The sequence below is a fragment of the Bidens hawaiensis genome, unplaced genomic scaffold (genome assembly GCF_021521415.1).
Source record: "Bidens hawaiensis isolate Kalapana, Puna unplaced genomic scaffold, B.hawaiensis_p1.1 tig00002338_1, whole genome shotgun sequence".
In the NCBI taxonomy this organism is placed as follows: Eukaryota; Viridiplantae; Streptophyta; class Magnoliopsida; order Asterales; family Asteraceae; genus Bidens; species Bidens hawaiensis.
In genome coordinates, this window is record NW_027491126.1 from 1,411,436 (window position 1) to 1,437,539 (window position 26,104).

General features: G+C 34.8%; 1 protein-coding gene and 2 pseudogenes across 1 annotated transcript; 2 read left to right on the forward strand and 1 right to left on the reverse strand.

Moving 5' to 3' along the window:
* Positions 1–12,934: 12,934 nt before the first annotated feature.
* LOC143618676 (ethylene-response factor C3 pseudogene) lies at positions 12,935–13,610 on the forward strand (annotated as a pseudogene).
* A 5,289-nt stretch (positions 13,611–18,899) lies between these two features.
* LOC143618264 (ethylene-response factor C3 pseudogene) lies at positions 18,900–19,792 on the forward strand (annotated as a pseudogene).
* Positions 19,793–22,588: 2,796 nt separating this feature from the next.
* Positions 22,589–23,956, reverse strand: LOC143618677 (uncharacterized). Its single transcript, XM_077090787.1, has 3 exons — positions 23,855–23,956; positions 23,089–23,399; positions 22,589–22,907 (listed from the first exon to the last, which is right to left on the reverse strand). The coding sequence occupies exons 1-3, from the start codon at positions 23,954–23,956 to the stop codon at positions 22,589–22,591; spliced, it is 732 nt and encodes a 243-aa protein (XP_076946902.1).
* Positions 23,957–26,104: the final 2,148 nt, after the last annotated feature.

Genomic DNA, 26,104 nt, shown 5'->3' on the forward strand with positions numbered 1-26,104 from the left:
CAGCGGTGGTGACGGGCTTTGATGAAGATGGTGGCAGCTGTGCTGGCCTTAGGTAATGTTTTCTGTCCAGATCTACAAGGTTGAGGCCACACTTTATGTTTTCCAGCTAAAACCTTTTTTCCGTCGACCAATATTGTGTGTATAAATGAACACACTCAAATCTAATGTTTTAAAAACTGGTTTTTTTACTCGAACGAGATTAGACTAAAAAGTGGTACAACCGGTTTACATGTAATTTTCTATAGATGCAACTTTAAATCAAAAAATAAATTATTCCGTAAAGTAAATAATCTAAAAGCTAATCAATAATAAAAATACAAAAGCACTTAATTTTTAAAAAATTTATTTAAAATAAAGTATTAGTAGTAATTAATATAAAACGAGAATGTCTTTTATGGATTAATTAATATTGTCATGAATACATTACTAACTTCTAAACATTTTCTGAATTTTCATCAGTAAGTTTAATAAAATATACATTAAAAAGGTAAAATAGAAATGAATGAGACAAGTTTATCAGTTCATTTATTTCTTTGTTACAAGTTGCTATCTTTATTTTGTTTTAAAGAGCTGAACTGAAATATTGTAATTATTAAACAAAGAGCTGAACTGAAATAATGTTATTATATATGATGATAGGAAATGAAAATATAAGATTAACAAACTAGAAACTAAAAGAAAATTTTAAAAAATAAGAGAAAGTAAGAACCTCCTGTATACATCATCTGTATATATTTAGAAAAAGAATCATACATCTTTTTTTTTAGTTAACGACAAATTATTCCACTCCCGTGACTCAAACTCTCAATCTTCAAGGAATGGAACACCTTATACATACCATTAGACAAAATGCCCTTCTCCATTAAGGTAGTTTGTATCCAGCTTAATAAACCTTGTATACTAAATGATGTGTGTGCATATGTAGTATGTTGTGTGCACTTTGTGTATGTTGTGCCGTTTCAAAGAACTAGGGACTGATTGCCAAAGCCGACCCCAAGAGCTGAATGGTCTTTATGGGCCTTGCATGAGTTATAAATATAGGTCTTAAAATATATTAGAAGAAATAATAATAACTCATATAATATATATAAATATATTCAACGAAATAAAAAATTTATGGGCCTCAAACCTCAATGACTCTTGCACAATTGCCTACCCGCACATACTTTAAGTCGACCATGTTGCTCGCTTGTAGCTTGTGCAAGCTAAAAAGCTAAATATTAGAGCTCATCACATGCCATTAATGGAATCAGTAAACTAATTATATTAGAGAGGTTTGTTGTGGGTTTGGACGCCTAAACTAGGCTGATGCATACCGGTCTCGTTTTAATTAATAGGCTGGTTTAACGTTTTTAATCACTATGAATGTTTGACACATGACTGCATGAGGAATCCCTAACTAATTTGTATCATCAAATCAGTTTCATATTTTTATTATAACCTTTTTATCGATGTTCTTTTACTTTATGCCCTTATTTTCTTTCAATTAATTTACATAATTGTTTTTTAATGACCAACAAACATAGAATGTCTAATTACTTCGTATGGGGTGACCCAACGGCTAAAGGTCACCGCTAGCTGGCTCAACCCGTACATATGGAGCCCTTAAGCCCCTCCAATTATATCCAATCCTGGAGAAAACCCGCTCGCGTGAAGGCCCACTGCCACTGGTGGTAAAACCCGGGCCCCCTCAGTCATCCTTTATTGAGTCACCCATACCCCCCCCCCCCCCAATGTTGGAAACGGGATATTAATCACAAAGATCTCAGTCATCCAATTTATTCTAATTACAAAAAAAACATAATATTAATCACGTAAAATCATTTTTACACATAAATTCATAATGATATGTTTTTCAAATAAACAATCATATATGTTTACCTTTACTTGACGATTTATTAATTTCCGTTCGTGTGATACATGAGCCACTAACCTAGTTTATGTCAATAAAATATTTTCAGATTCTTATAAACGGTTTCATGTATCAAGAAATGCATCCCAGATATGACAATTTTTATAAAGTTAAACGTGCTCGCCTTTTTTATCTGTTATGAACTAGATTCTCTAACTTTTGTTTTATGATGCTTAATCTCTACAAGCTTAATAACTTGCTACGAGGTAACGCTACGACTTTTAACGGTCAGGCAGAACCTTCACATTTGTTGAGACACCGGGGTCGGGTTTTAGCTTTGACGAGCGTTTATCGAGACATCGTGGTTGAGACACCGAGACATGTTGGGAATTTGGAAACAACGTGTACTTCATGGGCTCTGGAGCATGTCCATACATCTCGCTTGTTGGGAACTCTAGCAAGAAAATCGAGAGCATAAATGAACGAACAAAATAATGTGTTCATGTCCGTCGTTTAAACAAACGAACACAATTTTTATGTTCATGTTTGTTCGTTTATTAAATAAACGAACATAAACAACTTCCCCCCGAACGGATCACGAACAGTTCACAGAACGTACGGTTCGTGTAAAGGCCTACACACCACGGTGAGCTGTGACATTAGTTTGACATCTGCAGTACAAGATTTTAATTGTCTGATATAATAATTCAGGGCACGTGTAGAAACGGCCAATAGATAGCTTTTAAGAGATCAAGAGCGGGTTCTGCACGAGTGGAAGTGGATTTTGAAAAAGAGATTAAGGCACTAGAGATTATCCGTCACAAGAATATCGTCCAGCTTCACGGGCTCTGCACAGAGAGAGGCGAGCGGATTTTGGTTCTTGAGTTCGTGCCGAACGACAGTCTTGATAAATATATTTTTGGTAAGTGGTTAGTTTTTAAGAACTTAACTGTTAAACAATAAGAGTTTTAGGATATGACTAACTTAATTAAAATAAGATTAACTTGTTATTATTTCATAATAAACGAATTATTATTTAAAATCTCCTTCAAGCACCCATGAGATTTTACCAAACCGCCTTTAATGAAGTAAATATCGCAACGATTAATGCATAGAGAAGAAATTCTTGATTGGTCAAAGAGAAGAGGGATCATTGGTGACATAACAAATGCATTAAATCATCTTCACGATGAAATTCTCTGTTAGCAGCTTTAAAGTCGCAATGGATCACAGTCTGGGGGTTTTCATCGTGAAGATATATTAATGCATTTGTTATGTCACCAATGATCCCTCTTCTCTTTGACCAATCAAGAATTTCTTTTTCTTTTCTCTCTGCATAAATCGTTGCGATATTTACTTCATTAAGGGCGGTTTGGTAAAATCTCATGGGGTGGCTTGAAGAGATTTTAAATAATAATTCGTTTATTATTAAATAATAATGAGTTAGTCTTATTTTATTAAGTTAGTCATATCCTAAAACTCTTATTGTTTAAAAGTTAAGTTATTAAAAACTAACCACTTACCAAAAATATATATATCGAGACTGCCGTTCACCACGAACTCAAGAACCAAAATCCGCTCGCCTCTCTCTGTGCAGAGCCCGTGAAGCTGGAAGATATTCCTGTGACGGATAATCTCTAGTGCCTTAATCTCCTTTTTAAAATCCACTTCCACTCGTGAAGAACTCGCTCTTAATCTCTTAAGAGCTATCTCTCGGTCGTTTCCACACGTGCCCTGAATTATTATATCAGACAATTAAAATCTTGTACTGCAGATGTCAAACTAATGTCACAACTCACAAGTGGTGTGTAGGCCTTTAAACGAACCGTACGTTCTGTGAACTGTTCGTGATCCGTTTGGGGGGGGGTATTTTTTTATGTTCGTTTATTTAATAAACGAACAAACAAGAACATAAAAATTGTGTTTGTTTCCCAACACATTACTTTCAGAAAAATCATTCGTCACTGCCTGTATCAATTCAAAGGAGAAATAGTGTCATGATCCGACTGAGGAAAAAACCTCAGCAACTAGTCAAGTAAAAAAAGAGAGTTAGCACTCAAAATAATAAATAGACAGTACCAAACTTGCATATGAAGTTTGAAAACACTCACCATCAGCAAGGTTAGGAGTATTTGCTATAGCTGGTTAAGATCGAGAAGCATGTTGTTATGAGCAATTCGAACTTGTACTTGTAAACTTTATATGTTAAAAAAAACTTACTTTGAGGTTGGGAAAGTTACAATTTTACCATTATATCCTTATGTTACATCCGAGTGTCCGTTGCTTGTTTAAACCAAAAAAATTAACGAGCCTAACTCGAGCAAACAAAGCTCAAAACAGCCGAGCTCTTGTTTACAAATTTATAAATTTGCTAAATAAGAAGCCATGAAAGTCCAAAAAGAAAATCCCAAATATAAAGTAGCAGGACCAAACATGAACCATGGTTTCATGAAAATCATAATCAAATTCAATATAATTTCAACTATAAAATCAACATCAAAACATATATTATCCCCTAATTAAGAACTAAAAAGAGAATTTTGACAAAATCCGTTGGTCAACAAGTGCAAATTTCATGAGGTTTACAAACTATTCTGCTACTAACAACTTACAAACAGTTGGAATCAAAATCAAATAAATGATTTTATCATGATCGTGAACAAACGGATAATAACATAACAAGAGGAAAAACGAACTGACCTCACGTCGTTAGGAGATTGAATTGTAAGAAGAATAGACTCAATCGGAGATGATAAATGCAGTTGAGGCAGAGGAAGGGTATTTTTTTTTTTTTTTTGAATATTTAAGCTTGCCTCCTACTATTTACAATAAACCGCCATTGCCAGGGATCGAACCCTGGACCTCTCACCCAAAGGCCTAAGCCTTTACCATCCCACCAAAGTGGAGATGGCAAAGGGAGGGTATTGATGGTGATGAACGGCAGGTTTGTTGGAGTTGTTCGGAAACATTTGACCTAAAATAAATGTGACGAGGGCAATATAGTAATTATCATCCTTTTCTTTTCCTTTCCCTCTTATTCTCTCCAACTTGGAAAGAAAGCCACAACCATTAACTTTTACTAATTTTCTTTTCCTTTCTTTTCCTTCTAAAAAAAACTGTGGAACATCAATTTCTCCTTAAATCCTTCCATTTTCTTTTCCTTTCTCTCCAAAAACCAACTCGGGAACACAGCGTAAGAGATGTGATAGATCCCTCTTTACTCATCGAACCGATACCAAGACACTTGCAGAAATAATGAGACTTGTTGAAATTGTGCCTACAAGGGAGCGAAGAATCAGACCGCGAATGAGTGCGGTCCTGGATTGGCTAAGCAATTGTGAAAAAGCTGCTGATGAAGTTATTTAAGTACAATGTGTTTTAAAGCTGAGTGCTTAAAGTCTGGCTGGGTTTAGAGGTAACAGATATTATATGGTTTGCTTATCAATATTTGCAACAGTTTTGTACTGGGAAAGGCCTGATTATGATCTCATGCTCTTTTTGGTTTGCAGTTGAGGATTGGCTTGGAAGCAGCAAATGGTTGGAGACGCTTTAATCTAATTGTCCCGGGATGCCCAAGGCCGTTAGTTTGTACATCCAAAAAAGTTTTTGTTTTAAAGCTTGCTTTGACCCAACCAAATTGATGTTTGTTTTGACACATTCAAACGGACTTAAATGACTCAATAATTAGAAATAAACAAGTATACTGAAAAATGTTTTAACTTGGATTGTTTCACCTGTCGGTATAATCCTCAAAACACTACATATATATTGTCAAATATTTTCAACGAGTTGCAGAATCGTTTCCTTTTGTTCTTGTTTCACCATATTATAAGCGTTCTTCATAGAATCGATGGTACCACTTTTCACCAAACGCAAGACTAGTACCATCCTAAACCTGCTCTGATCTTAGTCAAATAGGTTGAAACTTTTACTTTTTAGCCAAACTTGGATCTTAAATTACTTTGCCATTTGCCCTAGTTGTTTCACTGTTAGCCTTCATCCTCGTCTTTAGCTTCAGTCTCATATTTCGAATCGTCACTTTTCTTGGGGTTATCGGAATGATCAGAACCAACCGAATGATTGTTGAGGAGAAAGAAAACAAACAATAACGATCAAAATTGAAGGTGTACTATTAGTCGTGATCAAAAGAGTTTACAATGAATTGAGATATCAAGAACCAGAACGATAATCCCCAATAAATTAATCTGATCAACTAGCCAAATAAATGTTTATTGATTAATTCATTTCTTTAGATGGGGGGACACCTTCAAAGGTACAAGGAGGGACAATACATACACAAGTCATACTATCAACGCACTGTGTTTTTGCGTAAGATTTCCAAATTTTGCAACTAAAGTCACACTCTCTTGGGATGCATTCATCAATTACCATAACTTTCTCGCAATCTCTGTATCCTGCACGTATACAACATGTATTATTGATGATTATTGTTATCTAATTAGCTCAACATATCAATTAGTATAGGTAATAAAATATGATTACTAGCTAGTTAAAGGAAAATAAACTTATACCTTCCGAAGGAAACAATGTGCATGCAAGAAGAAACTTGATGAATATTGATATGCTTTTCATTGCAGTACTTCTCTTCAAGTTTGTCAAAAAACAATTCTGTTGAAGGGTATATATAGATCATATCAATTCAATAATCTAATCTAATCTGATCTGATCTGATCAACTAGCCGTTAACGAGTCTTAACCACCAAACTTTCAACTTGACAACTTTATTCCTCATCTTTTAGCGAGTAGTTTAAAAAACAACTTATCCATTATACCCTTAGGTAAAATTAAGATAAATATACATTACTTTCCATTCTTTATTACTCAGATTCTCTATCTTTATTATTCAATTCTCTACATGTGGTTATTAGGTGTGTGAAACAGGTACGACCCGCACCGGAACCATTGTACTATCACACCAATGAATATATGAGCTTATGCAATTTGTAAATAGAAAATTTAAAACCTCAAACCTGTGATGCAAACGTGTTACATAATATTACAAAGTATGCATTTAACTAGTAACCGAAGTATGCATTTAAATTCAAAGTCATGCACATTCACTGTGGATATTTAACCTGAAATTTAATATTATGTCACATAATATTAATCAACATAAACTTTAGGCAGAGAAGTGAGACGAGAAGAAATAAAGAAGGATTGCTTCGCGGGTTTGCAGGTTCCATCATTGTTTCGCTGGGTACGACCCGGACCGGAACCGGGCCACTTAACCCAAACAGTTACAATCAAACTACCAAACCTTACAAGCAAAAACTTGCAGATATAAAAAAACCTTACAATTAAGCACAAACATAATTAAGCAAATATTTTAACTTTCCCCAAATCCTGTTCAATCTTTTTAACAACCCTATCAATACAACTTAAGATGTTATTATCAACTCAGGTTAACTAAGCCTAAGATCTCATATAAATGTTACAGAATACATAACAAATAATAGCACCTGTTTAAAGTATAAGTACATATTGATACAAATGGTATATATGTAACGTTTAGGACCGGGTATTATACGACTGGTTTGGTTTTCGGGTAAACCGAACCGCTCACTACGGTTTGAAAACATTGAAATCGACCGACCAAAAACAACGAACAGATCACAAATCATAACTACCAACCATCAACTAAGAGGAATCAAAATTAAACAAAAACATAATAATAAATTAATAATAACACACAAAATGTAGTTAAATACTTTAACCCTTACCACAAAGAATGAGCTCAAGTAATCAAGATACGAACAGATCCAGAATCTGGGTTTGTTTTGGATAGAGTTAAGAAAAAGAATGAAACATATAAAGAAAGAAGATGAGGGTAATATGGTAATTGTAACCTTTCCATTGGATTCTGCCCAATTTGGGAAGAAAACATCCCTTTCTTTTCCTTATCTTTAATGCGCCCGAGATGACATTGAATATATCCATATTTTCAGGCGCATTGAAGCCTATCCAAAGGAAAGAGGACCTGAGTTGTTTTGAAAATGAAGATCCAGTTCAAGTGGAGAAGATGACGATGTTGTCTGTGTGAAAGGGGGTTTTTGTTTTATTATTTAAAGTTTATATTCACCCTTTAGTTTTATAGTAACTTACATATTAACCCTTTAAGCTTGATTTAAATTTTAAGAGATCCTATTATAAAAAGTATCGTTTATAAACAACAAAAAAGCCAACTTAAATTATTAATTTAATTTAAAAAGAAACTCCCTTGTATATGATGCAATTCTGTGTTTTTATATTTTCTAAACTTAGTTTACTTTTGTTTTAAATATTATTTATTTAATCATCTAAATACATTCTAATATATTAAGTAATTTATTTAAAAAAAAATTGGTGATGATGCTAACAATCTAAAACATATTTGTATGGATGAAGATGAAATTGAGGGTTTGTAAGGATTTTAAGAATTTTTAAGGATATGACGCGGAAGCTGACTAGGCAGATAAGGGCCATTTTAGCATTGGAGATAGTTTTAGGGCTTCATTAGCATTAGAGATAGATTTATGATGTAAAATAAAAATCCTATAAAGTTTGTTACTTTTCATTAATATATTAAATGCAAATATTTTAAAAATAATATTATCAAAAAAACATTTTGACCACCTACGAAAATAAACATTTACTTTTTATTTAATAAATATAAAACTAAAAAGTAGGGATTACATCAGACAAGCAGACAACAAGTTGCATCGCTAACATTTTCTGAATTGTAAACCCGTTTTGCTTAACCAATGGTAGTCTCACACGCGTCCATTTCTCACATAGTCAACAAGAAATTATGGATTTTTCTCGCTCTCTCACCATGTCAGCAAGAAATTCCCATAAAATCTCGTCACTTTTACTAAATAATAAAAAGTATTATTTTTATTAACATCCCACCTAGTTAGCGAATGATTATGGTAATATCTTGTCATATTAAAAATTACAAAAAAAAAATAAAGATGGAAAAGAGTTGTGTTTCTCGCCCGTCAAGAAAAAGAAAACTAAATTGTTTCAAATTCTTAGAGCATTCCCATTGGGTTCTTCATATCCATCTTCATTTCTAAAATTAAAAAAAAAACATCTATATAATCACTCCAACCCATTCTCTATCTCCAAACCACATCTCTAAATTTTAGTGAAATCATACAAGAAGTCTCCAAATTTAGAGTGTTCCAGAATACTCCATTTGCATCTACCCTTCTATAAATTAATTTTAGATATCATTTTATATTGAAAATAATAATAAGACAAATGAATATAGAGATGGTAATGGATAATGGGTTGTGGAAATTTATTAGAAAATGATGTATAAATCAAAGAAATTATGTTTTTTTGTTAAATTTTAAAGATGGAGATAGAGAACCCATTGGGAATGCTCTTAGTATGTCATAAATATTTAATTCCTATAATTCTTTAATAAACAGGACTTACAAAAAAAACATTAAATATTTAATAAACAAGTTTAAAATAATTATGAAAATAAGTTATAAACTTGTAGTTTACTTTTGAACTGTTAATTATTATGTTTTGATATCTTAAAAACTTGTTTTTCTATGAGATTAAAAAAAATCGTTCTAATATTTTTAAATTTTAAAACGAAAATCAATTTTTACAAATCTAGAAGGGAAAATCTCTCCACTCTTTAAAAATATAGAACATTTTTGTAAACCAATCTCGTAAGTTTTATTAAGATCTCACACTTTTGGTTTCCTCGCGCTTGAAATTGTAGAATTACTTAGCCGAGTTCAACGGTTTATGCATAGTAATGTTATGACTCCAAGATCAGTTAATGTAGTTTTTAAAAGATTGGGTTTCGAAATTCAAAAGTGGGTAGCAACGTAGCATGCTGCTCGTTTGCCTTGTGTTTCGAAATTCAAAAGTGGGTACCACGAGTTTTTTTTACTTTTAATATGAGTACCATATTGTTATATAATTATTTATTTTTTAATTGTGGGTTTTTACAAAATGTGTTAAACAAAATTGTGTGTTATCAAATGGTGTTTTTTTCTTAGTGTTTCCGTTGTGTTTTTTCCAATGAATTCACTATAATCCTTATTTTAAAATTACTGCTCAGATTTGTACCCTCTGTGAAGATCGACCATTTTAGTCTATCTCGAGTTCAAATCTGGACAAACTTTTAGTAGCAAAGTTGTTCTTTACATATTAATTTAGTTGACTAAAGATTTTTATAATTTTTGAGAAGTTATTGATATTTTTAAACATTTATGTAATCGGCGACAAGAATATGTCCAAAACTATATTTGTTTTTCTTGTTTCTTTTCAACTTCTAGTTGTATTATTTTAATACATATATGGTTTTTCGACTTTTATTTATCAAGCACTAACTAAAGAAGCCATAATTACTTGGATTTAGGGGTTACTTATTATGACTCACCCAAGTTTACCCAAAAGCATGATCTTTTCATTCACCAATCAAGGTGAGTAATCACTTCCCCTTTTATTGATTTTTAGTTTAGGTGGCTTTATGCATACGAAAACCTAATTGTTATTATACTATTAGTACACATTTCAAATATTTGTGTGATGTCTAATTGCTCGATTAATTGCTAATTGTTATGTGACTATGTGTTTATTGCTTTTGTTTTGGTATCTCATCCTCAACCTCATTAGTATGATCATACGTCGTCCGAGTAAACTTGACTGAACTAGTGTCATGGCGAAAAGACATAAACTGTTTATGTTAATTGTTGTAGTTCACGTTCGCAATAGAATTTGTTATTTTTATTTACTATTTTAATATCAAACTATGGTTGTTCACTCAACATGTGTTGCTGACAAATTATATTATTTTAACTCATATTGCAGGTTGTTTGAGATTATTTGAAGTTGAAGAATTTAGATTTGAATATTAGGATATTCTAATCAAAAAATCGTTTATTTTTTATTGAATGTAATTTCTTTTATTTGAACGTTTTAGGTACTTTGATATTGAAATGAAATAATTAGTTATTATCACTTTATTTTTTTAGGGTCTTCGAGCTACATGCAATCTTAGTCGCGCCCTGCATATTCTGTCGTAGTTGGGTGTGGTATGTTACATACAAATCGATTGTTTCAGTAAAAAAATTAATAATAAGTTGGTTACTGACCTTTCTAAAGGATTTGGGAAAGAAGCTTCCATGGATGACACACTCGAAAATAAATGATTAATAATAATCGGTATATTTATAGTTGTTTAGTAATAGTTAGTGTAAAACTTTATGAATTCAGTGGCTGGTTGCGTGCGCACTAGCATTGGTTTCGCATCTAATGTTGCGTTATGTGCGTATCTACACAATTTACACATTAAATGCAGTGTTACTCATTAAATGCATAGGACATATGATATATAACTTAGAACATGTAATTTAAAGTGTGCATTGTAAATGTATAATATGTAAATTTTAATTTCATTATTATATACAGGGGGCCACTTGAATAATTTAAACTAAATATTGCCACCAAAAGAAACATAAAGTAAAATATTGACCAATAATGTGTATTAAGTTCATAGTATCAATGACATTGATGTGATAATGCGTTCACACTTCACACAATCCTCTCATTAATTTTTATTTAATCATAATTTTAGAATACAAATAAAAACTAGGATTTAAATTTTGTTTGTGCAAGGACGTACAATTGTAGAAACCAATCATATTTAATCAATTTGCCATAAAGTTTGATTAATCAAGGGCTGAATAGATACGATTTTTTCAACCGTTAATGCGTACACGCAGTGGCGAAGCTTGGACTGAGGCACCGGGTGGCCGGGCTCAAATTTCCGGGCGAAAAAGACTAAACTTACACTATGTATAAAAATTTATGGCCGAAAACGAGTAAATTTACATTACTGCGCAAAAAACAGGGGGCCAGGGCCACCCGGGCCTCAATGAAGCTTCGCCAGTGCGTACACGTCTTCTATTTACGTACTACATATATACAATTGACCATCACAGGTTTAGGATCGACTAGAATCCTCAACCTAGTTAATCGAAAGAAAAATTATATACAAATCGAAAAAAAAAACATGTTTAATTATAATTTTAAAATAAAATTCAATTAGTTAGTTTATCAGGTATAAGTATAATTGAGTCAAAGCGTTCATGCTCTTCTCATAATCAACTTGCTAGAAGCTCGAACATAGTCAAGCGTAAACGAGTTCAAGCCCAGCTCGCCTAATAAACAAACCCGAGCATGGGTTTCGCTTATTGAGACCGAGTAAGCTCATGAGCATAAACGAAACTATTATTTATATTATTATTTATAAATATACTGAATATATAATTAATTAAAATTCATTTATGTTATATATAACGTTATGATAATAATAAATATGTAATGTAGTGTGTTTTATGCTAAATTTATAATTATATTATCTAAAATCAATCTTAAATGCATATAAAGTAACTATTAAGTGACAATAAACAAGACATTATATTTACAATGTGAGCTCAAGCTTTGAGAAGAGTTCAACTTCAAAACAAGTGAAACTCTAGTTTTCGTAAATTATGTAAGGATCATCACTCATGTTCAAGCTTATGCGAAGTAGTGCCAAAAAATTAACTTATAGGAAAATAAAATTATTATTATTATTATTATTATTATTATTATTAGTATTATTATTATTATTATTATTAATATTATTATTATTATTATTATTAATATTATTATTATTATTATTATTATTAGTATTATTATTATTATTATTAATATTATTATTATTATTATTAATATTATTATTATTATTATTAATATTATTATTATTATTATTATTATTATTATTATTATAATAAGAGGTGAAACCATCAAATTAAGTTGATGTTTCAAACGGGAGTAAGCGTCTGACCACTGACCATAGCCACCAAATCTGCTTTTTTTGACCCACACGTGCATCTTAATTCTTAATTCTCCTTTGAAAATCCCACTAACTTCCATTTTCAACATTCTTGACTATTTTTTCAAACATATATATAACCAACTCTCTTCTACAACTTCAACCCAATACCACCTTAATAATAATATTTGCATCTTACTCTTAACATTAACAAACTAGCCACTGCTTTAATTAATGGATTCTTCAATCTATTACAACACTTCAAATTATAACCAATACCTTCCATTCAAGGAGAATGATTCCCAAGAGATGCTTCTCTATGGAATGCTTCCTGAGTCATCTTACCCTTATAACCATATGACCACATCTGGTGTAGTCGAAAAGACGGGTTACCGAGGGGTTCGTGCGAGGAATTGGGGAAAGTACGCGGCCGAAATAAGAGACTCGACAAGGAACGGTGCTAGAGTATGGTTGGGTACATTTGATACACCAGAAGAAGCTGCTTTAGCATATGATCAAGCCGCGTATGCCGCAAGGGGTTCACTGGCTGTTCTTAACTTTCCAGTGGAAACCGTGTGCGAGTCGCTTCGAGCAATGGATTACGGGTTTGAGGAAGGTGTCTCGCCCGTGTTAGCATTGAAAAGGAGTTATTCGATGCGAAGGAAAGCTGCCATTAGAGAAAAGAAAAGGAAGGAAATGAAGTTGGATGAAGATAATAATAATAATAATAATAATAATAATAATAACAATAATAATAATAATAATAAGAATGTGGATGTTGTGGTGTTTGAAGACTTGGGTGCTGATTATTTGGAGGAGATTTTGAGTTTGTCTGAGAGTACTTCTGGTTATGGAGAGAATCAACAAGAAGATGATGTATACAGTAGATATTATAATTGGGATAATTAAGCTCAGTGTGTATGTGAGATCTTATTGCTTAATTGTCATGAATATTGTTTTTTGGTCTTTTAACTTTTCGTATGTTTGTTTGTAAAGTTGAAGTAGTTGATTTAGTCAATATTTTATGTGGTGGGATGTTCTCTTACATGGCATGTTTGTTATTGGACCAGGATAAGGAAAATTAGTAAATGAGACAAGACCAAAGTTTTATATTATTTTTATATATGATGTCCCCAACATCCCCAACAGCTAATCACAGAGCCGTCATATAGAAAAAAATATTTTATTTGAACGGTATTTGAAACTATGAATGTGTTGCGATTGGATTAGATTAGAAGATCAACTTCGTCTGAAATCAATAAGCAATGAAACTGTGAAAGTATACATTTTCTATTGTTGATAACTAATTAGAGGAATTAAAACTATGTATAATCATTAGTATATGTATACTATAGGAGATGGTAGTAAGGTACAGTTTGTGTAATATATAAATTATAGTACAATATAAGAAATCCTATAGCATTTTCGGGGATGATCAACCTTGCATGAACGGAACTCAACAAGAAAAATTAAAGGTTTTTTCTAGCGTGTAAAATTGAACAAAAGAGCTGATTTCTAGCTTCGCGAGAAATAAAATAAAATTGAAAGATCTCATTTATCTTACATCGTCTAAATATTCATCTTGAACAAAGGAGCTGATTTTACCATGCTATGAATTTAATCAATCAGACAATACATTTGACTAAATATGGGTTTAAGTAATGTGTTACATGTATTCTAATGTAATAAAAGATTTTGATTAGAAACTTATTTTTGAGTGAAAACTAGATGATCTAAACGAGCCTGGTTAAAAACCAAAAGAATTATTTTAGGGCTTCTTGCTCATTGTAAGTAGTCCGATCCCTCTTTTGGTTTTATAATATTGGCCTTCCAAAATTTTTTTTTTACTTAATTAGATATTTGACTCATTAACATGGTATAATATCAACTAAAAGATAATAACTAGGTTGATTATATGTACGTGGACATGTCAAATTGATCGTTCTTGTTACCTTTGAAATGGCAAATTAAGTTTAGGTCATGACTTGCAAAGTATTGTCAAATTAAAGAGCTAGCTGACCAAGCAATTAGTTAATTGGTTAAGTTTGGATTTGACAAATGTAACCAACTACACGAATTCTCTAAAATGAAGTCTCACATCAAAATGCGACTTCAATAAATAAATCCTTTATATGAAAAGGTTTGTAAATTCTTGAATTAGTTAAATTGCAAATATTGAAAAATAGAATTAACATATCTATTTTGGTATACATGGCATTGGTTATAAAATTTTCATTATTTTTGGTTTCAAATTGTTACACCTAGATACCCACTTAAACTAGCAATTGCAAAGATTTAATGAGCCCAAGTACGAGCTCATATCAAAAGTCATTTAATAGAAGTGTATATGTCTGAGCTCACAGCCTCAGACATCAAGTTTGACTACTCTTGAGAATCTAAACGAGTTTCATTATCGTTTATATATTTTTTTGTTTAATATGATATGTATATATATACACACACATATGTATACACATACATACACACAAACTAATTGTTATTTGAGAAAAGTTAACATACAGATGAAATTAACATGCTAATTGTGAGAATCAAGTAGAATAATAATGAAATTACATCTTAGAGTAATTATGTAATTATTTTATGATGGAGTAATTACATAATTACTCTATTTTTATATATAATTACTCTATTTATTCTTATAATTAACATGTTAATTTCATTTGTACTTTATCTAAACTCTTGTTATTTAGTAATCATTTATGATAAAATTTATCAAAAAAAAATATATATTTTGTTATATTTATATTACAACTATAACCAAATTATAAATGCATATTAATAAAATAATCAAATAAATAATTAACAAGAAAAGCTTTACCATGAATTTTGAAAATAGAACTATAAACAAGTTGAACTCAATAGGTAACCAAACCTGACCCGACTCATTTACACACTAGGTACGCTAAGATAAAAAAAAAATAAGTGCTTTATAGAGCACCCATAACGGGCAAAGCCGCCAGAGGTAAGAAGGGCACGGCAAAAGGGCGTACGAGGGGTGGCATGGACTCCATCATTATGATTCACAGATCAAGTCCATGCATGGCTGTAGACTTCAGGGTAGAGGTGCACAAATCGGTTTTTTTAAAAAAACCGGTTCGGTTAATAACCGGACCGGTTTTTCTTGGCCTGGAAAAAAACCGGTTTTTAAATAACCGGACCGGTTTATTAACCGGTTTTTTTGGTGCAAAACTCGGACCGGTCTAACCGGTTAGGACCGGTTTAGAAACCGGTTAGAACCGGTTAATAACCGGTTTTTTAATTAACCGGTTTTTTTTTAAAATAACCGGTTAATGACCGGTTTTTTTCATAATAACCGGTTTTAAAATTAACCGGTTTTTTCCATAACCGGTTCAGTAACTGGTTTTTTCTCTAGAACTTGTAACCGATATACGAACCGGCGGTTACTAAACCGGTCAAACCGGTTTTTAAATAACCGGTTTTTGTAAAAACCGGTTTTCGGTTTAAACCGTTGAACCGGTTCACCAACCGGTTTTTTTGCCCATCTCTACTTCAGGGTAGACGAGAAAGTGGATTTCCTCTCACTTATAAACACGCACACACAAACATATATGTGTGTGTACCATATACAAATTTAATGTTTTTATTGAGTTTGTAAAAGTTGCTTATTTAGACCATGTGTAGTCATAAAGCTCCACTACCAGGGGTTATGCGTCACGTGGCGCCCAGTCAGAGTTATGATTTTGTACAAAAACAGGCTGTAGTCATAACTCTCCACTACCAGGGGTTATGCGCCCAGTCATTATTAATTTTATTTGTTTTTTTAAATACTAAATCATTTAAATAAATTAACATAAAATAAAAAATTACATTAAACTTCCAAATAAAAAATACATTAAACTAAATTAAAAAAAATACATCAAATTAAAATAAAAAAACATAAATAATGCTGTATTACACATACGTACTAATTTGTATTCGATGTCTGTATTATTCTTATATTGCATATATACAATGGTATGTACCCAGTCAGAGTTATGATTTTGTACAAAAACAGGCTGTAGTCATAACTCTCCACTACCAGGGGTTATGCGCCCAGTCATTATTAATTTTATTTGTTTTTTTAAATACTAAATCATTTAAATAAATTAACATAAAATAAAAAATTACATTAAACTTCCAAATAAAAAATACATTAAACTAAATTAAAAAAAATACATCAAATTAAAATAAAAAAACATAAATAATACTAATAAAGCTAAAACTCATTTATATTTTTCTAAAATTTTCGCTCGTCGATTGGCTTTTAGAGATTGGACTATCGGGTCGTCTTCGGATAGCTCGTTTGATAAAATCTCGATGTCTTTGTCCATCTCATTCCTTCGAAGTAGTTCGACGGCGTCCAAATTTACTTGAAGTCGTTCGGTTCCAAGTTGGTGTAAATCTTGGAGTCGAGAGTTCATTAATTGGAATTGGCTTTCCAATTCGGGATTCGAACCCGTTGCCGACGACGAACCGGTCCCTTTCCCCTTTCCTTTGGCTTTGGTTCTTCTACCCTCGGCCGAGGCATCTCGGTAGTATTCATGGCATCATTATCGCTTAAGTTGAAGTTTCGAGCGTCGGAACGGGGCGTGTCTGGATCAACCGAAGACGATGTTTTAGACTTCTTTTTACGCGGACCACCTTCGGCTTCGGCTTCGGCATCCAACACCATGCCCCATTTTGGGTGATGCCTCAATAGGTCTTTCCAAATGCCAAAGTAGTTGAAGGTGCCGCCGACCTTATGTTGAAACTCAACCAACGCGTTATCCATGACTTCCACGTCCGAGACACCGCTACTCCTAGTTTGACTCATTCGAGAGAAAACCGTATGGAAAGCCATGCATTTGGTGTTTATGTCGCCCCATTTCGACAGTAAAGAATCTTTTTCTCGACGCGAGTCCCCGCCAAGATTGTGAAACATCTCTATAATTTTGTGCCAAAAACCCCCGTTTTTTGATAGTTCGCTAAAAAAATAAAAACATTACAAGTTTAATGTTTGTTATAAGAAATTTAAAAAAAATATATGCATTTTAAAAACCTACCGCATTTGGCATCTTCCGATATCTGGCACCAAGCACGAGCACATACTACACACTCGTTAGGACTCCACTGGATCACCGTCTTTCTAACCCGAGGTTTGCCGGCGGGCATCTTTTCGTGTTTTTTCGAACGTCGCGGGTTGGCTCGAACCGCCTACGGTCACCGGGACGGGTTGTGTCTCCGGCACGAACACGACCTCGGGTTCGGTCTCCGGGGCGGGTTGGGAACCCGAACCGGCAAAAATGTTCGCTGTCGGGTTTTGGAAACCGGGCACCGGGTTTGGCATAGAGTTTTGTAGATATGCAAAGTAGGCCATTTGCGGGTCAAACATTTGCAGGACGGGTACGGTTGGCGTCGGGGTGGTAGATTGGTCGGTTGTGTATTTTGGTTGGGTTGACGGGCATATTGACCGAAACCGAGAATATTTTGGTTGTTGTTTGGAAACATGATGGTAGAACTATTAGTGTAAAAGATATAAATTGGTATAAAAGTGGAAGGAGTGTGTTAAAAAAATGAGTTTGGTTTGTTTATATAGTATAAATATATATAAAGAAATTAATTTTTTTTATTTAATCACCAACGGTAACATTCAACGGTCCATTGTTTGATTTTTGTGCCATCACACGCGTTTTGTACACAACGTAGCAAAAAAAAACTTATAACGCAGGGGGGGCGGTGTACCCCTGCGTTTTGGTCCTAAACGCTACACAAAACTCACCCACTACGGGTGGTCTTAAAAGAAAATGAAAGGTTAAACTTTAACTAAAGTTTGGAGTGTGAGGAGAAGCTAATGTACGGTTTATAGATGAGATAAAAAGAACAATTTCATAACTTTTTTTTAAAAGAAAATGGAAGGTTAAAACTTTGTTGTTGTGGGCACCATAAGGGGCGGAGTATGTTGTATATAATAACTTTCTTATATACAATTTCATATTCAAGAGGTTTTACAAATAAATTTCTGATTCTAGATGAGATAAAAAGAACAACTGATAACAAAGAACTATAAATGAGTAACGTTTGAATTTGCATTTGTAAAAGTATTATTAGAAAAATTCAACAAAGAAAATGTTGACTGAAACTGAAAGTTACTTGCAATGATGTGATTTTGTGTTCACATATGCTGATCAAAAGTTAATCTCAAATGCAGCCTAACCAACCCACCAAAGATCATTGTCCCACAGTGTAGTTACTGTTACAATTACAAATAACAAAAACTGCCACAATGAAGTGAAATTATGGTACTGAGAGTATGACCTATTTAGCCACCATAACTACTTTTTTGACCGACACGTGCGTGAGTCAATAAATTCCTTTGAAAATCCCACTAACTCCAAATATATCAACTTTATATTATTTTCATACAATAATCCATTTGTCTGCCTCTATATATATATATATATATATATCACACCTTCTCGAACATATAGTTACATGCACCAACTTAAACTTGCATGATATATATCAAACCAACATCCAAATACTCAAAAATGGATTCTTCATTCTACACATACACTTCAAACGAAATCCTCCCTTTCAACGAAAACGACGCCGAAGAAATGACTCTTTTCGGAATGCTAGCCGAGTCCTCTTACCAAGATCATACCACAACTAGTCCACCACAAAAGATTAACTACCGAGGGATCCGCCCTCGGAGTTGGGGCAAGTACGCAGCGGAAATAAGGGATTCGACAAGAAACGGTGCTCGGGTTTGGCTAGGTACGTTTGATACCCCAGAGGAAGCTGCTTTGGCGTATGACCAAGCTGCATTTGTGGCTAGGGGTTCAATGGCAGTTCTAAACTTTCCGGTTGAGACGGTTTATGAGTCGCTTAGAGTGATGGATTACCGGTTTGAGGAAGGGAGTTCGCCGGTTTTGGCATTGAAAAAGAGTCACTCCATGAAGAGAAAAGCTAAGAGGATTAATAAAGATCATGTGTATGATGACAAGAGTGTGGTGGTGTTTGAGGATTTGGGTGCTGATTACTTGGAAGAGATTTTGAGGTTGTCTGAGAGTTCAACTGGTTCTTGGTGAGATCGAATTAATCAATGTGACTAGAATAATATACGTACAGTTGATCCAACACCAGTGGCTAGCTCACTAGCTCAGTGTGTTTGTATGCTTGTAACTTTTGTTTATCATGCGTCTTAATTTCTATGTTTTCTTCTTTTTTCCTTTTTTATGATTGTTTTGTTGTAAAGTTAATTTAATTAAAGGAATGGACGAGTCAACTTGTTACGTATGGTCACGGTTGATCCTTGGATAACACGTGTCTACCACCCGCCTATATTTCTCAATTAATTTTCGCCAATATCTATACTATATATAATACATTAAACAAGGACAAATTAAGACACCTATTTTTAAGTAATTTACAACATTTAAAGCATAAGGTACATGTGTTAGTAAGGGTAAACATGTCTTTTAAACACAATCTATTCAACTTACAAGTTTGGTCCCTCATCTTTAACCATATTATGTTTTTAACTTAACTTGTAAACTAACTTCCCACCCATGATTTTTAAACGACTATAGCCTTTTCATACGTTAATATTTTTATAAACAAATTGCACCATAAAAACGAGCATTTTATTCTCTTTAATTTGGATATGATATTATTGTATTCTTTTTTTTCATTTTAAATAAATTAATATGTTACATAGGGTGTTCAATGTCGGTTTTGATGTTTTTAAGTTAAACTTGTGAGTCCAACCGTTAATACTAATTTGTTGTCGTCCAAGACCAAACTCAACCATTAAAAGTTGAAACCGAATCGTTACTAACGGCCTGGTTCAGTTTGGTTTCACAGTTTAAACTTTAATAATAAATTTAGTTTAAAATAATTAATAATTTAAATGTATCGTCAATTTTAACTAAAAACCAACATAATATGATATTTGAGATGATCATAAATAAAATGATAATTTTAGCCACATAAATGGTAAATATTAATGGAAGATCTGGGACGTGATAATAACAACAAAGATTACAAAATGAATCATATTGCAATTAGGTTAATTTACAGTCTTTTCTGGTTTCATATGATCGGTTGCCGATATAAACCACGAACCAACCGTTCACTACGTTTTGAAAATTTTGAAACCGACCAACAAACCGAAAGTAAAAAAGAAAAAGAAAAAAGAAGTCAAACCAATGACCGATTTAAACGATTTCAAGGTTTTAACCGAACCATAAACACTTATATTTGTACGTGATTAACATGTTCAAACACCCGATGCATCACACGGGCACCCGTCTAGTGTTATTAGATGTTTCATAAAATTAAACACTGGTTTTTTTTATTTATTGACCAAATGTTTTTATTTTTTAAACCAATTTCTGTTTTAAATTAAATATATAGGAAGCCTGCTAAATTATAAAGGAGTTTTGTACAAGGTTGTGTGGAATGTGGATATTTAAAGTGTTAAAAGGAGTTGTAATTCCTAAATCAGAGAATTTTAATTAGTTTGTGGACTAGAGTTATTATAGTAGTTGATTCATCCAAATGTTAGTTTAATGTGCTGACTTTCTTTTTCTGTTTATTTCTCTCTATGCAAATTTCAAGTTAAGGTGTCCAAAAAATCCGTCAAATGTTTATACTATAAAGTTCCATTAATACAGTGATTAAAAATTAAAAAATCAAAATATTGAACGGTCAATGGTAAACTTATTTTTAGAAAGGCCGGACAGTCTTAAAATACGTATTCAGGGGCGGACCTAGCTTACAATCAGGGGTAGCCTCCGTAGCGCTACCCCCTCAACTATTCGCCGGTAGTGCAAATTTGTATATGTTTTAGTCGGTTTTTGTATTCCGTTACCCCTGAAAATATATATAATGTTACCCATGTCTGTTTAAAGTTCAACCAAATTAAAAGCTTATATCAATTAAAGTCCAACCAAATTTAAGCCAAATCAAATAAAAGCATTGTTTGTTGTTCCGTAATTCTTAAACAATCGGTTTAGACTGGACATCAACATTCTAAAAAACAAAGTTTCATCCATGCTGCAGCCGAGTAGCCGACGGTCGGTTCTCTTCTGTCCCTTTTTTACGGCTTGAATTCTACTTGTTCAATTTAATTATTCTTCTACTTCTATTTAAAATTGTAATTGTTTATGTGTTTATATATATTTGTTAATTTGAAATTGTTTATGGGCAATTGAATGAATTTTTTGTTAACGATGAATTTCTTTTAATTTATGTTGCTTATGGGACTTGAACCCGATACCACCCCTTCTAAACTCATGTGTATTAAAGACTTTGCATTTGCCAATGTACCACCACTCCATTGGTAGCAACTGAAAGATTGATTATGATTTGTCGAATATTTGAATAATGTAAACTGGAAATTATATATTATATTGTTCCCCTAGTTGTAACCAACTTTTTGGAAGATCTTGACCCTTGAAAGTAATTAACTTTTGATCTCAGCCATTTAAACTATCAAAATTCCTTCTAGAAGCAGCAGTTACCAGCAGTTCCTCACCTCTCTCCTGCCATCTGCAAGTTACCGACGGTCCACCTTGATGAAACCATTTTTCCCTATATATATCTAAATCGATAACTGGTCACACCACCAGCACCTTTGTTTCTCTATCTGTCATCTGCACCACCATCTGATAGGGTTTGATTAGAAGAAACCTAGGAGAAGGATAAAACTAATTCTCTGGATAATCTCCAGGAACCGTATGCATTAGTTTAAATCAAAAGCAAAATACCAAGTTTACCAAATAACCCACAATAACACAGAAAAGCCATAATAGTCCCTAGCCCATGCAACAACTAAAATAAAAAACACAAAATACGGATGCGAATGTATCAAGACTTCCCCCTTAGCCACTTTTGTCCTCAAGAGTGAGCTCGCTGAAGTCCGGAAAACGCAACTTTAGCTCATCTAAAAACTCCCACGTAGCATCGTGAGTGGTTTGCTCCTTCCAGTGTACGAGTACTTTCATCACCGCCTTATTACCTCTTTTAACCAACTTCCTGTCCAACACAGCCGGCGGGTGAAGATTAAACCGAGCTTCCACCGATAAGGGAACAATCTTTTCTGGAGATCCGCACGGTCCCTTGAGTAACGACACGTGAAAGACTGGATGGATGTGAGCTTCTTCCGGTAAATCGAGCCGATAAGCAACCGCTCCAACCTTTCTATGATCAAAAACAGCCCGAAATACTTGGGAGTGAGTTTTGAATGCTTGTGTACCCGTAACGAGTTCTGCATATATATGGCTGGAGCTTGAGGTATACCCACTTACCCGGTTTAAACATTCTTTCTGACCTCTTTTTGTCTGCTTGCTGTTTCATACGGTTTTGAGCCTTCAATAGTTACTGTCTAAGTACCCCGATGTCTGTATCCCGATCTCGCATCACCTCATCAATTTCACTATCAGTCGCATCCCTCGGGATATAAGGTATATGCAGCAGGGGTCGATACCCGTACAAGGCTTCGAATAGGGTACAACCCAAAGAGGAATGAAACGAGGTATTGTACCACCATTCAGCCGTCGCTACCCACTTGACCCATGTGTGAGGCCGCTCCATCACCATGCATCGTAAATATCCCTCTAAACACCGGTTTACCACCTTTGTTTGACCGTCAGTTTGAGGGTGGTACGTCGTTGACAACTTCGCCTCGATGCCCTGAAGATGCAAAAACACCGTCCAAAAAGAACTTAAAAAGATCGGGTCTCGGTCAGAGACGATAGAACTTAGGCACCCATGCAGCTTGTACACGTTGTCAAAAAAAACTTGGGCAACATCCTCTGCTGATTAAAGGCGACCCAATAACATAAAGTGTCCGTATTTCGTGAGACGATCCACTACCACAAAGATGGTGTCCTTGCCCTTAACCCTTGGCAACCCACCGATAAAATCCATCGATATATCCGAAAAAATCATCTCCGGTATTGGTAGCAGCTGCATCAACCCCGGCGAAGCCACGTTTTTGGTTTTAGCCCGCATGCACACGTCACAGTTACGTACTACTCGTCTCACCACCTTGTTTATTCCTTTCCAAAAAAACAGCCCTTTCACCCGTTGCACCGTAGATCGCACCCCCGAATGCCCCCTACCGGTGATTCATGGCATATTTTTACCATTTCCTCACGTAGGGCGACGTCATTACCAACTACCATACGGTTATCGTGCGACAACCACGTACCGTTCCACCTGTATTTCATATGACCCTCTCCCTCCATGACCTTACTTACCAATTGTTGAAGATCAATATCATTTTTTTTGGCTTTCAATTATTCTGTTCAGCAAGAGCGGCAATAGTTGCGATACGGCCGTGACAAATGACTCCGATCCTTGCACCCGTAACAGCGCATCGGCTACCACGTTTTCTCGCCCTTTTTATACTCGAGGAGTAATCGTATCCCATAAGTTTCGCTAGCCATTTATGTTGTAGAGGGGTAGTCACCTTTTGAGTGAGTAGGTGTTTAAGAGATTTTTGATCCGTACGAATGACAAATGGGCTGGTAATAAGGTAATAGTGCCACTGTTTCACCGCCAAAATGATAGCTAATAACTCCTTCTCATAAACCGAAAGCGCCATCTGCCTTGGCAACAAAGCCCGTGATAAAAAAGAGACCGGGTGTCGGTCTTGCATCAAGACCGCCCCTATCCCTCCTGCCGACGCATCGGTTTCGATTACAAACTGTTTGGTGGGATCAGGTAAGGTTAAAACCGGGGCTGAAGTAAGTGCACTCTTGAGACTATCGAAAGCATTTTGTGCTTCCGCTCCCACTTAAACGCGTCTTTTTTCAACAAGTCGGTGAGTGGTCGTGCGATCATTCCGAATGAACGTATGAATCACCGGTAGTACCCGGCTAAGCCCAAAAAACCCTCTAAGTTGTTTGATTGTTTTCGGAGTTGGCCATTGTTGCACTGCTTCAATTTTTTTCGAATCTGTGCTCACCCCTTTTTCGCTATAATGTGACCCAAGTATTTGATTGCTCGGCTCCTAAATACACACTTCGACTCTTTGGAAAACAGTTCATTGGCTTGCATTATTGTGAGGACCTGTTCCAAGTGCTGCCGGTGATCATTCTCACTTTTGCTATAGACGAGGATATCGTCAAAGAAAACCAACACTCCCTTCCGAAGCATGGGTTTAAATACGTGGTTCATGAGGTCTTGAAACGTTGCGGGAGCATTAGTCAAGACAAAGGGCATGACAAGGAATTCATAGTGCCCCTCGTGTGTACGAAATGCCGTTTTTGGTACGTCCTCGACTGCCATTCTCACTTGATGGTACCCGGGTCGGAGATCCAACTTCGAGAAAAAAGAGGCTCCCGCTAACTCGTCTAACAACTCATCGATAAGCGGAATCGGAAACTTATCTTTTACCGTTGCTTCGTTGAGACGCCTATAATCCATACACATTCGCCATTGGCCGTCTTTTTTCTTGACGAGGACTACGGAGCCGCAAACGAACTTTGACTGTTCTGAATGACTCCCCAGTCCAACAATTCACGTGTGGTTTTTTCGATAACATCCTTCTGAACTGCCGGGTAACGATACGGACGCATACTAATGGGGGTGGTACCCTCCTTCAACACTATTTTGTGATCAAACGGTCGTCGGGGCGGTAAACCCCTAGGCACCTGGAAGACGCATGGGAATCGGGCCACCAACTCTTTCCACCGATAGGCCCCCTCTTGTTCACTAGGAATGTTTACCACGCGGGACTGGTAGTTGTCTCCTTGTTCTACGTTGGTTAAGTGTAGGCTGAACAATTGTAGATTCCCGGCCCTCCCATGTTTACCCATCTTTTCAAGAGAGCACACAACGAACAAATTATTTGCAGCCCCTTTAGTTCGTACCTCTTACCCGCTAGTTCGAACCTCATCGTTTTTTTTTTTGGAAATTCCACAGAATGTCGCTCAACGGGAGCAACCTCAAGAGGCAACAGTAGTACCTCGGTTGTGAATCAGTTCCCTTGCATGTTCCATTGGAATTCTCAGCACACTTGAGTACTAGTTAACTTCTTTCCGTCCGCCACCCCTACGGTCACCGGCGCTATAGTCACGGCTTCACAACCCAATTTCTTGGCCAACCGTTCCCTAAGGAAGTTATGTGTCGATCCCGAGTCTATAAGTATATGGAGTTGACGGGTACCCATCTACCCACTGACCCGCATAGTTGAGTAAGACGGAATACCTATTAAAGCGTGTATCGAAATCTGATGCTTCGTTTCCTCTTCTTGGTCGGGTCCCTCTTCTTCCCCTGAATTCTCTTCCTCCTCATCGACTTCGATGATATAAAGTTGCTTACGGGGTTTCGCACACATATGGCCCGGTACAAACTTTTCGGTGCACCAAAAACACTCCCCCTTCGCCCTT

Bases quoted from the DNA above. Each gene is read 5' to 3' on its own strand.
- LOC143618677 (XM_077090787.1), bottom strand. From the start codon at position 23,956: ATGGAGGGAGAGGGTCATATGAAATACAGGTGGAACGGTACGTGGTTG. The intron at 23,400-23,854 runs GTAAAAATATGC...TTGCATCTTCAG, and splicing joins TCGCCCTACGTGAGGAAATG to GGCATCGAGGCGAAGTTGTC. The intron at 22,908-23,088 runs GTAACTATTGAA...TTTTGATCATAG, and splicing joins GACATCGGGGTACTTAGACA to AAAGGTTGGAGCGGTTGCTT.